This window comes from Leptodactylus fuscus, chromosome 7 (genome assembly GCF_031893055.1).
Source record: "Leptodactylus fuscus isolate aLepFus1 chromosome 7, aLepFus1.hap2, whole genome shotgun sequence".
Classification (NCBI taxonomy): Eukaryota; Metazoa; Chordata; class Amphibia; order Anura; family Leptodactylidae; genus Leptodactylus; species Leptodactylus fuscus.
The window spans coordinates 74,234,557-74,250,583 of record NC_134271.1 but is presented as its reverse complement, the minus strand read 5'-3'; the positions used below and the strand labels follow the sequence as shown (position 1 = coordinate 74,250,583).

General features: G+C 42.0%; 1 protein-coding gene across 1 annotated transcript in view; it reads left to right on the top strand.

The window, feature by feature from the left end:
- BANP (BTG3 associated nuclear protein) overlaps nt 1–16,027 on the top strand; it is a 361,989-nt gene that overhangs the window by 204,932 nt on the left and 141,030 nt on the right. The window contains exon 8 of the mRNA XM_075282162.1: nt 2,147–2,314. Coding sequence (XP_075138263.1) covers nt 2,147–2,314 — 168 coding nt within the window. The remainder of the gene's footprint in view (nt 1–2,146; nt 2,315–16,027) is intronic.

Sequence of the window (16,027 nt, the reverse complement as noted above, 5' to 3'; positions counted from 1 at the left end):
TTGAACCCTTGTGCACACTCTGCTTCATCAAGCTAATAGAATGCATTGGCCAGCACTGATTGGCCAGAGTACGGAATTCGGCCAATCAGCGCTGGCCAATGCATCCCTATGGGAAAAAGTTTATCTCACAAAAATCACAATTACACACCCGATAGAGCCCCAAAAAGTTATTTTTAATAACATTCCCCCCTAAATAAAGGTTATCCCTAGCTACCCCTGCTTGTACAGCTATCCCTGTCTCATAGTCACAAAGTTCACATTCTCATATGACCCGGATTTGAAATCCACTATTCGTCTAAAATGGAGGTCACCTGATTTCGGCAGCCAATGACTTTTTCCAATTTTTTTCAATGCCCCCGGTGTCGTAGTTCCTGTCCCACCTCCCCTGCACTGTTATTGGTGCAAAAAAGGCGCCAGGGAAGGTGGGAGGGGAATCGAATTTTGGCGCACTTTACCACGCGGTGTTCGATTCGATTCGAACATGGCGAACACCCTGATATCCGATCGAACATGTGTTCGATAGAACACTGTTCGCTCATCTCTACTGATCACCAATCTTTACATTAAAAATGAATTGATAGGGCTGCAAATGCAGACACATATAGGACACATGTAGGACCTGCTCCATAAGTTGCAGCTCTTCAATTTAGCCCACACACACAGCCACAAAAGCAACAGTATCTATGTGTATGCGCCCATTGAAATGTAATAGTACATAATTTTCTCCACCTTTGAAGATAAAAAGTCTGGTCAAGTGCATTACAGTGCGTAACTCCATGTGCCTCAGGTTAATAGAATTTAACCCCATCATGTCCCTCACATTAACCCCCTGTGTGCCTCACATAAGGGTTACTGAGATGTGAGAGACATGGAGGTAATAATTATTACAATAAACATTATTTAGGACCCTCTTTATTACCTCCATATGGGGCACACAGGGGTTAATATGAGGGACATGATGGGGTTAACTGCTATTAATGTGAGGCACATGGAGTAACTGAAACTAAGTTAATAACCTCAAATGCCTGACATTAATAGGAATTGTAACATCAGTATGTACCTGTTGGTTTTTTACTTTCACTTCACCCTCCTCTTCCTCTCCTCGATGCAGACACACAGGACTTGCATAAATTAAGTGAAGGGGGAAGTGTCCTATATCATTACTGTAGGAACCACTGAAGGACACTCCCCCTTCACTTAATTTATGCAGGTCCTTGCAGTGTATGTGCTGCCTGACTCGAGAATAAGCCGAGGGGAGTTTTTTCAGCATAAAAACTGTGCTGAAAAAGTCAGCTTATACTTGAATATATACGGTAGTTGTATTTTCTGTCACAATGTTTGCTGCTTATTTTTCATCATCAGAACTGCGTCTCCTCTCTGGGAGCTTTCTTGGAGACCGAAATACATCTTTAAAGCGTCACTCCATTTTAAAACTAAAAACTAACTATTGGATGAGGTTACAGAGCTTTCCTTTCCCTCACACTTCCTTTACTGTATCTAAATAGTACTGTTCAGCAAATCCACTGCTTTCCTTTTTGAGCCAAACAGTATCCTTCAATATTTGTTTCTCATCTTCTAAAAATAACAACACCCCTCTTGCACTGACCCGCCTCTTGCTCTCAGGGCATGCTGCCAGTTGTGGTTTCTCAACAGGATGGAGGCCACTGGTATAGGTTGTTTTCAAGCATTGAAGGGAGTTTCTTACTATTTAACTCTATTAACAAGGAAGCCACAGTGCATTAAGGTTACTTTATTCTGTGCGCCATCAAACTTTTGATCAATAGAGCAAGCTCATTTTATAGATATAAGTCTCAAGTGCAATGGGCCGTATTAGAATCTCCAAGTGTTCTGTATTCAGGTACTTGAGCCTCATCTGCATATTTCTTAAATTTGCTTTCTTATGTAAATGATTCCATTATTAAACAATCTAAAGTTATGATGTGCTTGGCATATTATTGTCTACAAAGGACATTAAGTTGAGCACCATTGCCTTTAAGTGGAGTGGACTGATTTTTCAGGAATAAGACTCTCCGTAACATATGTGTTCTTTGTGTAGAGCGCAGTTGGCTGGTTCCCGTCATAGTTGCAGTTCTTCATCCTTTAAAGTAGCAGCAACACATTAAAAAGCTTTTTTCTCTTCCCATAGGTCACCTTTTCCACAAATTCAGAATTACCGAATCTGATTGGTATCGCATCAAACAGAGCATTGATTCCAAGTGCCGCACAGCCTGGCGCAGAAAACAAAGAGGACAAAGCTTGGCAGTAAAGAGCTTCTCCAGACGAACTCCATCTAATTCTTCTTACACCACCACAGGTGAGTGGCCCCTATATCTTGTGCAGTGTAATTGTGTTTGCCCTGTTATAGTTTCTGAATTCAGTGTATCTGTTATTCTGCCTCAAGGGTTGTCCTGTCTCAAGTATACTGAGGGGGGAGTTGCTTATTTGGGACTCATATTTAATTGAAGTAAAGAGTGGCTACAATGATTATCTCATGTACAAGGACCACACAGGTCTGTGAATTCATGTGACAGCCTGTTGAATTCATCAGGCATAATGTCATGTGTCATTTTTCTTGCTGTGTTGTTGGAGCACTGAACGTTTGCTGCCAGTTTTCTCTTCAGCATGCTATTTGCCAATGAATATCCCAGTAGTGGGCACCCTGGAATCAGCTCAATTTTGGAAGAACCAATTAATAAAGGGAAGTGATAATCTTCAAATGTGACACTAACCATGAGTATAAAGGAAGTCTTTGTCACCTTATTTTATAACGTGATAAACAGACTCTTCTGATAAAAGCTGAGTACTTCCGTCAGTATATGTCATTGTAACAGGATGGTGGAGCTGAGACATGATGGCTGTACATCCTCCTGAACATATTTTATCACTGACCAGCATTATGAGTGCAGGTGACCACAGATGTCTTGGTGCTCTGCAAATCCTACAGGCTGCTAGATTTCTTCCATTTTCCCAGTATTTGCTTCCTGCGTCCCCCGATCCTTGCCAGTGTTTTAATAGCAGCATTGAGAAAATGCTGTGCATCTTATATTAAAAGCAGCATTTTGGAGTCTCTCCCAGATACAAGGAGAGCAGAATGTAATCCCTATGCAGGTCCTCTGGCTGCACAGATTTACCACTGTATCTTCAACATCAGAAGCCAAAACTTGATTGTAATGGAAAAATTCAATTCTCCAAATTTGACTTAATTCCAAGAGACTGAAATGAGAAGTGTGTTAAATGTTATTATTGCAATATTCTCCTTGTTAGTAGATGCACCACCACAGTATCTGAAAATGTGTACTGTTGTTTATGAGCTTGGGCAACAGTGATAATAAAGGGCTGTGTACAACATGTGAACAGCAACACATCTGATGCATTATTAAAGACTACATGTGTGACCTTATGACAGTGTTATCAAAGAAGACTACATATGTGACCTTATGACAGTGTTGTCAATGATGACTTGATGTGTGACCTTATGATGGTGTTATAAATGAAGACTACACGTGTGACCTTATGACAGTGTTATCAATGAAGACTACATGTGTGACCTTATGACAGTCTTATCAATGATGACTACATGTGTGACCTTATGACAGTGTTATCAAAGATGACTTCATGTGTGACCTTATGACGGTGTTATCAATGAAAACTACACGTGTGACCTTATGACAGTGTTATCAATATTTAATCTCAGTCTTTTTGTGTGGTATACATCTTCTGCCTTAATTCAGTGGCACTGAAAAAACAAACAAACAAACAAAAAAAAAAACACCTTCCACTCGCCACAGGCATATTTAATTTTTTGCATTTTAATTTTTTGGTCCATATGTTCCAAAAGCCATGACTTTTTATTATTCTTACTTGAAAACTGGGAAAAAAATTCAAAGCTCTGATTATGAGCATTATTGCTGGATCTCCACTGTGAGAGGGTATGTTCTCATTGAGGAATTTGGTCAAGCAGAAAAACTGCTGCAGGAATTTGAGCAGATTTTGGTACTGATTCAGAAAATTCGCTGTAAAATCTCCTGAAAAAACTGCTCTAAAATCTGCCTCTCATTCATTTCAATAGCAGTTTCAGGCAGAATCCTCCCATTGAAATGTGAGGCAGATTTCAGGCAGAATTTTAAGATGATCTTAAGGCAAAATAACATTTTGCCATGTGAACGTACTTGAACAGCAGAGACCTTGCATTTATTGCGCCTGCTCTACTTCTCAGTGGAAACCATATTTAACACTGAGCATCTGCCATACTATTATAGTGGATGCTAAGAGGGTTTTTCTTTTTTTTAATTATTTTAAATATTAGTTTTGTTGTGGCAACATGACGGATGATTGATCTATATTTGTTATAACTTAATATAATATTATTATAACTTATATTTAACTAGCCTCTGCCCGTGACTTTGTCTGCGGGTTGTGAATGATCCGCCTATATTCAGCAAATTGCTGCCGTCGATGGTTTGCCTGCTTCGGCGTTTCCATAGCTGTCAAGCTGGCCTGTCGCTGAACGCGTTCCTTGCTCTGTGCCCTGGCTTGTTCCAGCATCTCAGCAGCTTGCTGGGACACCATATAATGAGCGTGTTGTTAGCGTTGATGAGCCACTGTTTCGGCAGTTCTCATGTTGGCTTAGCACTGAAGTTGTTCTTCGCACTGTGCCTGTAATTGTTCCAGCATCTCAGCAGCTCGCTGGGACACCATATAATGTATGTGTTGTTGGCGTCGATGATCCCCCTCATCTCCGCTTGAGGAGAACTCTGTTGACTTCTGGCTTCCTTCATAGCTCTCTTTGTTTGTGACAAATTAGATTCTCTTTTTTCCCCAGCATGTTTAAAATTGTCTGCACTGCCTGGAGCAGATCAGATAATATGCAAATATCTGTACACAAACCACTGAGGATTAGACTCGGGGGGGGGGGGGGGGGGGGGGGGGGGGGGGACTGAGAGATAACAGCCCTAGCTGAGATTAGGCTGCTGCAGGAGCAGTGTAATGTAGTATGTGAACATAAATTCATAACGGTCGTGAAGCCATGTCATTTACCCGGATAAAAAGTGGCATATGTTTTAATCGAGGTTACAAACTATGTGCCAAATTTCATTCAAATCTGTTCAACCATTTTTGCGTGATTGAGGAACAAGCATCCCAACTTTCACATTTATAATATTAGTAGGATAATAGCCATTCCATGTCATCTTCTTGAATTGTGCTCTGAAGTGACTTACAGACAATCAGGGTGGAGTTGTGTGGTCTTGTCTTTAATCTCACCCTGTGTCTGCCACACAAACCGCTGGACAGATGCAGTAGACCCCCCGCTGGTGCAGTGACACAGAGGTTAAATAATGCTGCTGTTCAGCTTAAAAATGAAACAAACAATCGCCTTTGGTTTGGGAGTCCTCAGTAATGATCCCGCTGTGACATGATATATGATGTCTATTTCAGTGAGATCATTTGGTCTAGACTTGGAGATTTAACCATAACTGAACATCACCCTGGGGCCTGTTATTCACTACTGCAGCCCAACGCATGTTGTGCCCTTACTGCTGAGCACAGTGTACACCCCTTTCCACCATCAATGTAAATATATCAGGTATGGTTTCCACTGAGCATTGCCATAGCATCCAGGTACTTAATAATTTTCTTGCCAAGTTCCTGGAATAATGGTCTGGCCTCCTGGGTTAGGGATTGTTATTACAGCTGTGGGTCTCATGTGGGGAAAACAAAATATGTCTTGAAGTCAACTTAGCACAAAGTACAGTAGTTATCCTAAAATTAATATTTAGGTATTTGTACTCTTAGCTACATGATTTGGTGACAGCATTGTGAGCAGTGCTCTGAGGTTTGTAGGTGTATTAATCTGTACATAGACAGACTGTTGACCTTTAGGCAGTGGCGTAACTAGGAATGGCGGGGCCCCGTGGCGAAGTTTTGACATGGCCCCCCCCCCCAACCGACACCGAAGACCTCGACCGACCCCCTCCTCTGCAGTCTATTATGTCCCTTAGTAAGCCCTGCACACAGTATTATGTCCATTAGTGGCCCCTGCACACAGTATTATGCCCATTAGTGGCCCCTGCACACAGTATTATGTCCCTTAGTGGCCCCTGCACACAGCATTATGTCCCTTAGTGGCTCCTGCACACAGTATTATCCCCAATAGTGGCCCCTGCACACAGTATTATCCCCAATAGTGGCCCCTGCACACAGTATTATGTCCATTAGTGACCCCTGCACACAGTATTATGTCCCACTGTGGACACCCATAAACAGTTATTGTACTCTGGGGTCTTTTCAGACCCCAGAGTATAATAATCGGAGACCTGGGGGAATAAAAACATTTAAAAAAAACCAGTTGCTTACCTGTCCCCTGACTCCTATGCTGTCGGCCGCTGCTCGCATCCTTCTTTAATGACGTCGGGCGTCACATGACTCGGGAAGCAGGCCGGGTTCATGTGACGTCAGAGACGTCAGACAAGTATGAAGGAGGCCTGGCAGGATCGTGGAGAGGTAAGTAACAGTATTTTTTACGTTCCCTTACCTCTCCCGATCCGCCGATCATTATACTCAGGGGTCTACAAAGACCCCCGAGTATAATGATAGTATTTGTGGGGCCCACGGTGTCACTTGCCGATCCCGGCCCTGCCAGGATCGGCAAGTAAATAGGACCCGTAATGGTCTATTAAAAAAAAAAAAAAAAACCCCGCAGCAGTAGCGGGTGTCACCGGGCCCCTAATGTCCTGGGCCCTGTGGCAGCCGCCTCCGCTGCCTCTACGGTAGTTATGCCCCTGCCTGTAGGTCATCCTGCCAGAATGATCACAATTATTCACTAATATAGTCTTCACAATTAACATTTGAGCCCAACAGTAGAGGGCAGGCTGACTGCTTTGTAAGGGCGGTGAGAGATGACTATGAAGATTCCCACATCTTTGTTACCTGTATTACTTAAAGGCTGTTTATTGTAAAGAGAATTGTGGAGGGAAATGCATTTCTCTAAAATAAAGTATAACTAAGTGTTCACCCATGTTCAATGATTGGTCCTTGTCCAATTTATGCTATAGAACGTAATGTTATACAATTTTTCAATGTGCATGAATTTAAAATTCTGCTCACATACATTCATTATTTCAGTGCTGACCCCCTTCTGTACAGTGGAATGGTATAGCCCATGATTTAGCCAGCATTTAGTAATACATGTGCTTGGGCACACGCAGGAGAAAGCTAAATAGGACCAATAGTACAAAGAGATCTTTATAATAACTATTTCATTGTGTACATTTACATGGCTGTCTGTCTCTAGCATGTCTCCTTCAGAAACAGACTATTGCACTGATGAAATAAAGTGTGGGCAGAATATTAAAAACATGTATGTTCTAAACATTGTCTGATATCTATTCTCAGGAATAGCACTTCAATGGAACTAATCATTTTCATCTTTATGGAAGGCAGTTTAGCTTTAGGTTAAAGAATATCCCTCATATTTGTGTGAAGAGAGGCTTGAAATAGATGGTCATGTATGTCTGTCTGCAGTTTGCGGTTCTCTCTGAGCTGATGGGTAGAGAATAGCTGTCACAGTGAAATGCTCTTATAAGAGGAGATAAAAGCATTTTTCTATGATAAGATGTATTACAGAGTTCTCATCGCAGTCTGTATTGTTCATTTATTCGGTTTTATACAGTACCTATTTAAAATTGTAATGGTGAACATTTAGGGCTCGTTCACATGTGAACAAAGGGGCGGATTTTGACAGCGGATTTAGCTTCAAAATCCGCCCCTTTACAATAGTGGTCTATGTAGAGTGCATTTTTTTTTCTGCTAGCAGAAAAAAGAAGCGACTTGACCTTTCTTCAGGCGGAAGCCGCAGCGCGCTAACCCGCGGCTTCCGCCTAGCGGCAGCACCCTCCGGGGTCTGCTCATTCATTTGAGCCGGCTACGGAGGGGAAAGCCGCGACCGCGATGGTTGTGGCAGGCGGTTTTTGACCCGAGAGTGACACGGCTCCCGAAGTCACTCTCTGTGTCAAAATGCTCCCCCACCGCCTCCGTGTGAACGAGCCCTTATATGTGTGGATTATTGCATATGATCTCTCAATTTCTATCGCTTAACAGATCATTTCCGTATACAACTTTGTGCGTATTTTATACTTTGTTCTCATCCACTTTCTAGACAATCCCAATTTACGCATGGGAATTTGCTCTGCTGAGCAATGAATTTTTACGCCAACATAAAAGATGAGATTGACAACTAAGAAGCACTGACCACTTGCTCTATCACATGATTTAGTAATTGACCGTTTTTGCGTTGTTTTTGGCATTTTCTTATTCACACACCTTAGGCTGAATTCCCATGTTGCGGAAACTTACCGGTAGCTCTTTTTTGTTTCAGATTTTTCTGCGTTTTTTGAGCCAAAGCCAAGAATGGCTTCAAAAGGAACGGGAAATATATAGGAAGATCTTCTACCTTCTGCTTCATCCACTCCTCATTTGGGCTCAAATCACAGCAAAATCTGCAGCAAAATCTGCAGCAAAAAAAGCTGCGTTTCCGCAAAGTGGGGCCTTAGCCTTAAAGGGCTTGTACGTCAGATGAACGATTTTGGAGGTTGTGCTGGTCTAGTGTTTTTTATACAGTCGTTGAAGGTTGGAGGAAAACAAGATCTAGTTTGCCTTTTAATGTTTGCCTAAACTATTGTGAGGTCACAACTTTAAAGAAGTTCTCTTCCTAAATCTAGTTCTAATCTCCCAATGTGCAGAATACAAATGTGCAGCATGTCCCTGGGTCTCTGTTCTCAGTCTGACGTATTTCAGCATGTGTAGCTTTATGGTCACTCATTCCAGGACGTCTAGCTCCTACCAGTTCTTGCCATAAACAAATCTTTGGAGCTTTTTCATTAATATTCATGCTACTTTATTTTTTTACAATCTTTTGGACACTTTTACTGTTAATGAAAATGCTGGAAATCTAGAAGCTTGTGAACTCTGTGATGCAACCTGGAGTTGTATATTCCCATCAGGATATCTCGTGTCAGACAGAGATAATCTCCAACAAATCTTGTTAAGTGGATTAAGCATCTAATGGAAAATATTCACTGTGGGTTAACTTGGAAGACATTGATGGCAGTTTTGTGAAGTCTGGAAAGTTGTTAAAATGGGACAAGTAAACCCAACAGTGAATTTTTTTTTCTGCTACAGCAACTACAAGTCTTAGCATACCCAGGCTTGAATTGCATGTCTTTTGTAAAGATGGTTGTTTCTGTTGCAAAAGTTAACAGGTATGTTGATTTTTTTTTTTAACCCTTTGTGTTGGTCTTTATTGTGGAATTGCAGCATGTAAATTGGATTTGCCCAAAATTCCAGATGCAGGATAGAACAAACTGGTTTGTCTTATACTGCATTTTGCCCTGAAGCTTTAGAAGATCCCACCAGCTTCCACATATCACTGACATGTAACCTAGAGGATGCTACATACATTTGATGAGGGCTTTGGCCTCCTTTTAACCTTCTTTATAGAAAATAGTGAAATTGCCCTTTTAAAGTGTTTTGTTTTGTTTCTGGTCATTGCAGTTTCTGTGTCTCAGTGCAATACTCACTAAGCAGTGTTTCAGCCATTTACAGTTAGTCCTAAACTTGAGAAACAAATGAGAAAAACAAAGATAAATCTCCAAACCGCACATGAGTAGCCAAAGTGTAGCTCACAGGAGGCTGACGTTGGGTCTCCGTGAGATGAACGACGTCTTGATTTTACATTTGGCCTTTGCTACTGTGTGTGACAGATGTGTCTCTCATCTGTAGAAAGGTAATACGGCAGCCACAGCCTGGGCCACTATGTTTATACAGAAAACCAAAAATCATTGCTTCCAAACAGGATGGTTCATACATCACGGAGGGCTCAAACTGCGGTCAGGTTAAAGTCATAGGCAGTAAGCATCATCCCGTACATTTCACTCCTATTGGTTATATCATCCTGCACAACAACATTATTCCTATCATTCTTATGTGTGTGATAGTTACAGATTGAAGTGAAAAAATTATCTGTTCTAAAAACATTACGTGAATATTTTCTGAGGTTGAGCTCTGGTATAGAACTAATGTGTGGTAAAAGTAGTCTGGTGGTTCTATTCCCACTTTGGGCCTTTGGGAAGTTTACCTGTCTTTAGGTTTATAAAACAATGTGTTCAAGTCAGGAACCACAAATGATAATTGGAGTCTTATGTTACCATGCAGATGTAATTGTTTATTGGTTCAATGGCCTGTCTACATAGAAATCTCAACACAGCATGTCAGATATTCAGAATTTGAAGCACTCTTTTTCTGTGGAAAAAACCTACACTCACCAGCCACTTTATTAGGTACACCATGCTAGTAACGGGTTGGACCCCCTTTTGCCTTCAGAACTGCCTCAATTCTTCGTGGCATAGATTCAACAAGGTGCTGGAAGCATTCATCAGAGATTTTGGTCCATATTGACATGATGGCATCACACAGTTGCCGCAGATTTGTCGGCTGCACATCCATGATGCGAATCTCTCCCGTTCCACCACATCCCAAAGATGCTCTATTGGATTGAGATCTGGTGACTGTGGAGGCCATTGGAGTATAGTGAACTCATTGTCATGTTCAAGAAACCAGTCTGAGATGATTCCAGCTTTATGACATGGCGCATTATCCTGCTGAAAGTAGCCATCAGATGTTGGGTACATTGTGGTCATAAAGGGATGGACATGGTCAGCAACAATACTCAGGTAGGCTTTGGCGTTGCAACGATGCTCAATTGGTACCAAGGGGCCCAAAGAGTGCCAAGAAAATATTCCCCACATCATGACACCACCACCACCAGCCTGAACCGTTGATACAAGGCAGGATGGATCCATGCTTTCATGTTGTTGACGCCAAATTCTGACCCTACCATCCGAATGTCGCAGCAGAAATCGAGACTCATCAGACCAGGCAACGTTTTTCCAATCTTCAATTGTCTAATTTCGATGAGCTTGTGCAAATTGTAGCCTCAGTTTCCTGTTCTTAGCTGAAAGGAGTGGCACCCGGTGTGGTCTTCTGCTGCTGTAGCCCATCTGCCTCAAAGTTCGACGTACTGTGCGTTCAGAGATGCTCTTCTGACTACCTTGGTTGTAACGGGTGGCTATTTGAGTCACTGTTGCCTTTCTATCAGCTCGAACCAGTCTGGCCATTCTCCTCTGACCTCTGGCATCAACAACGCATTTACGCTCACAGAACTGCCGCTCACTGGATGTTTTTTCTTTTTCGGACCATTCTCTGTAAACCCTAGAGATGGTTGTGCGTGAAAATCCCAGTAGATCAGCAGTTTCTGAAATACTCAGACCAGCCCTTCTGGCACCAACAACCATGCCACGTTCAAAGGCACTCAAATCACCTTTCTTCCCCATACTGATGCTCGGTTTGAACTGCAGGAGATTGTCTTGACCATGTCTACATGCCTAAATGCACTGAGTTGCCGCCATGTGATTGGCTGATTAGAAATTAAGTGTTAACGAGCAGTTGGACAGGTGTACCTAATAAAGTGGCCGGTGAGTGTATTTTTGCTATTCTGTTTTTCCTCCATTGGCAGGTCTATTGCATTCTACGCTCCTCTTGTCGTAAATGATATATTCCAAATATTTAATTAAAGAATTACCTTTTCGGGTTTCTCTAATATGAAACATCCATCTTCTTATTGAATAAGGGAAAAAAAAAAAAAGATTTGTCTGGTTGAACTTTAGTTGACTTTTTGGGTTCCATTTATCGTTGGAGTGGTCAAAACAGTGGACGAGAAATGCGACTACGCAAACTATTAAATGTTATTTAAAGCAGTAGCTGTAAAGTCATAGCAGAAGGTTAGATGAAGAGAGCGATGTACCGAGAAATAGGAACTGTTTATTCAGTGTGCACACTATACCTAGACGTGGACGGCCTGTCGAATAAACCTCTATCAAGTCATTAATAGGTCAAGGCTTATTTGACTGTAACATGGCTGACTACTCAGCAGAGATTTTTATTACCTTTCAGCTTCATTTAAAGCAGAATAAAAAAGCAGCGGTTGAAGCTGGACTTGGCATGTACAAACACGGACTCGTCGTTAGAATAGATTGGTACAATATGTTTTCAGCTTTTGATTGGCAAACGTTTGTTTGTAATGTTTTTCTACGCGTTTGACCCGTCAAGCCACATTAGCTCTGAAATTCCATTTACAGAGGAGAGAGGGAGGAAAAATAATAAAAAATAGACTGCTGGTTTTTGTAGGCAAGTCATTTTTGTGTGGTCCATTTTTTTGGTTTAAAGGTGAATATGAATGGATTTCGATTTAGGGGAAGTTAAACAGTTATTGGAGATATACACTCACCGGCCACTTTATTAGGTACACCTGTCCAACTGCTTGTTAACACTTAATTTCTAATCAGCCAATCACATGGCGGCAACTCAGTGCATTTAGGCATATAGACATGGTCAAGACAATCTCCTGCAGTTCAAACCGAGCATCAGTATGGGGAAGAAAGGTGATTTGAGTGCCTTTGAACGTGGCATGGTTGTTGGTGCCAGAAGGGCTGGTCTGAGTATTTCAGAAACTGCTGATCTACTGGGATTTTCACGCACAACCATCTCTAGGGTTTACAGAGAATGGTCCGAAAAAGAAAAAAACATCCAGTGAGCGGCAGTTCTGTGGGCGGAAATGCGTTGTTGATGCCAGAGGTCAGAGGAGAATGGCCAGACTGGTTCGAGCTGATAGAAAGGCAACAGTGACTCAAATAGTAACCCGTTACAACCAAGGTAGCCAGAAGAGCATCTCTGAACGCACAGTACGTCCAACTTTGAGGCAGATGGGCTACAGCAGCAGAAGACCACACCGGGTGCCACTCCTTTCAGCTAAGAACAGGAAACTGAGGCTACAATTTGCACAAGCTCATCGAAATTGGACAATTGAAGATTGGAAAAACGTTGCCTGGTCTGATGAGTCTCGATTTCTGCTGCGACATTCGGATGGTAGGGTCAGAATTTGGCGTCAACAACATGAAAGCATGGATCCATCCTGCCTTGTATCAACGGTTCAGGCTGGTGGTGGTGGTGTCATGGTGTGGGGAATATTTTCTTGGCACTCTTTGGGCCCCTTGGTACCAATTGAACATCGTTGCAACGCCAAAGCCTACCTGAGTATTGTTGCTGACCATGTTCATCCCTTTATGACCACAATGTACCCAACATCTGATGGCTACTTTCAGCAGGATAATGCGCCATGTCATAAAGCTGGAATCATCTCAGACTGGTTTCTTGAACATGACAATGAGTTCACTATACTCCAATGGCCTCCACAGTCACCAGATCTCAATCCAATAGAGCATCTTTGGGATGTGGTGGAACGGGAGATTCGCATCATGGATGTGCAGCCGACAAATCTGAGTCAACTGTGTGATGCCATCATGTCAATATGGACCAAAATCTCTGAGGAATGCTTCCAGCACCTTGTTGAATCTATGCCACGAAAAATTGAGGCAGTTATGAAGGCAAAAGGGGGTCCAACCCGTTACTAGCATGGTGTACCTAATAAAGTGGCCGGTGAGTGTATTTCTTTACAAAATCCCATCTTACTGTCACAGGTGCACAAATCCTTATAACAGAGTCTGTATACACTGTAATGTGTCAAGGACTTGTATGAGTAGGACTAGGTTTAGGGAATTTTACCTGCTGAGTGAATGATTCTGTTCACTGGTTGCAAGCAAATATCTCGAGGTGAAAATGGGGAAATTAAGAATGAAACGTGAAAGTTGCAGAACTTTTCATTGTACATTAAACAAGCTTTATTTGCATAAAACTGGACAGTTTCTTTAAGAATGTAGACTACGCATTATTTTGCCATTTCAACGAAGCACAATTCTTATTTTCGTCAGAGTTGTGAAATCGGTTTTAGTCCCACTGCAAAGTCTTCTGCTGCAAGCTCTTTTTTTTTTTTGTTCCTCTATTCGGAGTAATCACAGGGGTCAATCCATCAAAAGTGCAACGATTAGATCTCTTTTTGATAAACTTTTGAGGGCTACTGTGGCCCCTCCAGTATTTCCTTGTGGAATGGGAATGCAGCTATCTGTGAGGAAAAAACAAACAAACAAAAAAAAACAAAAACAAACACTACTTCCACAGAATGTACAGTCATGGCCAAAAGTTTTGAGAATGACACAAATATTAATTTTTACAAAGTCTACTTCTTCAGTTGTTCTAATGGCATTTTGCATATACTACATAATGTTATAAAGAGTGATCAGCTTAACAGCAATTACTTGCAAAGTCAATATTTGCCTAGAAAATGAACTTTATCCCCCAAAACACATTTCAACATCATTGGAGCCCTGCCTTAAAAAGACCAGCTAACATCGTTTCACTGATTGTTCCATTAACACAGGTGTGGGTGTTGATGAGGACAGGGCTGGAGATCAATCTGTCATGATTAAGTAAGAATGACACCACTGGACACTTTAAAAGGAGGCAGGTGCTTGGCATCATTGTTTCTCATCTGTTAACCATGGTTATCTCTAAAGAAACACGTGCAGTCATCATTGCACTGCACAAAAATGGCCTAACAGGGAAGAGTATCGCAGCTAGATTGTTGACTGAGGTGCAATCTTTCTATTGCATCATCAAGAACTTCAAGGAGAGAGGTTCCATTGTTGGCAAAAAGGCTCCAGAGGGCCCAAGAAAGACCAGCAAGCACCAGGACCGTCTCTTAAAAGTGTTTCAGCTGCGGGATCGGGCTACCAGCAGTGCAGAGCTTGCTCAGAAATGGCAGCAGGCATGTGTGAGTGCATCTGAACGCACTGTGAGGCGGAGACTCTTGGAGCAAGGCCTGGTCTCAAGGAGGGCAGCAAAGAAGCCACTTCTCTCCAGAAAAAACATCAGGGACAGACTGATATTCTGCAAAAGGTACAGGGAGTGGACTGCTGAGGACTGGGGTAAAGTCATTTTCTCTGATGAATCCCCTTTTCGATTGTTTGGGACATCTGGAAAACAGCTTATTTGGAGAAGACGAGGTGAGCGCTACCACCAGTCTTGTCTCATGCCAACTGTAAAGAATCCTGAAACCATTCATGTGTGGGGTTGCTTCTCAGCCAAGGGAATCGGCTCTCTCACAGTCTTGCCTAAAAACACAGCCATGAATAAAGAATGGTACCAGAATGTCCTCCAAGATCAACTTCTCCCAACTGTCCAAGAGCAGTTTGGCGATCAACAATGCCTTTTCCAGCATGATGGAGCACCTTGCCATAAAGCAAAGGTGATAACTAAATGGCTCAGGGAACAAAACATAGAGAATTTGGGTCCATGGCCTGGAAACTCCCCAGATCTTAATCCCATTGAGAACTTGTGGTCAATCATCAAGAGACGGGTGGACAAACAAAAACCTACAAATTCTGACAAAATGCAAGCATTGATTGTGCAAGAATGGACTTCTATCAGTCAGGATTTGGTCCAGAAGTTTATTGAGAGCATGCCAGGGTGAATTGCAGAGGTCCTGAAGAAGAAGGGTCAACACTGCAAATATTAACTTGCTGCATTAACTCATTCTAACTGTCAATATAAGCTTTTGTTACTCATAATATGATTGCAATTATATTTCTGTATGTGATAAAAACATCTGACAAACACACATAAAAACCAGAGGGCAGCAGATCATGTGAAAATATAAGATTTGTGTCATTCTCAAAACTTTTGGCCATGACTGTACTTTATTTAAAGGGAGTTCATCCCCAGAATTAACCCTATAGATCTATGAAGTAGCCAGCATTCCTGTGAATAAAATGCTTTTTCTGCTTCTATGTTGGTTCCTTCATACTGAGATATTAGCTATTTTCCTGATATGCTAATGGGTTAAGTGCAACAAGGGTGTCACCGTTGCTCTCATGGCACCAATAAGCTACCTCCCTGCTCTGAGTGACAGGGCCAGGCAGTTTACACGTCAATCATGGCACGTAGGGACTGGATGCTGGAAATTTTCATCAAACTGTTCAATAGCAGATAAACTAAAATGCTTATCTCTCAGTAACAGAGG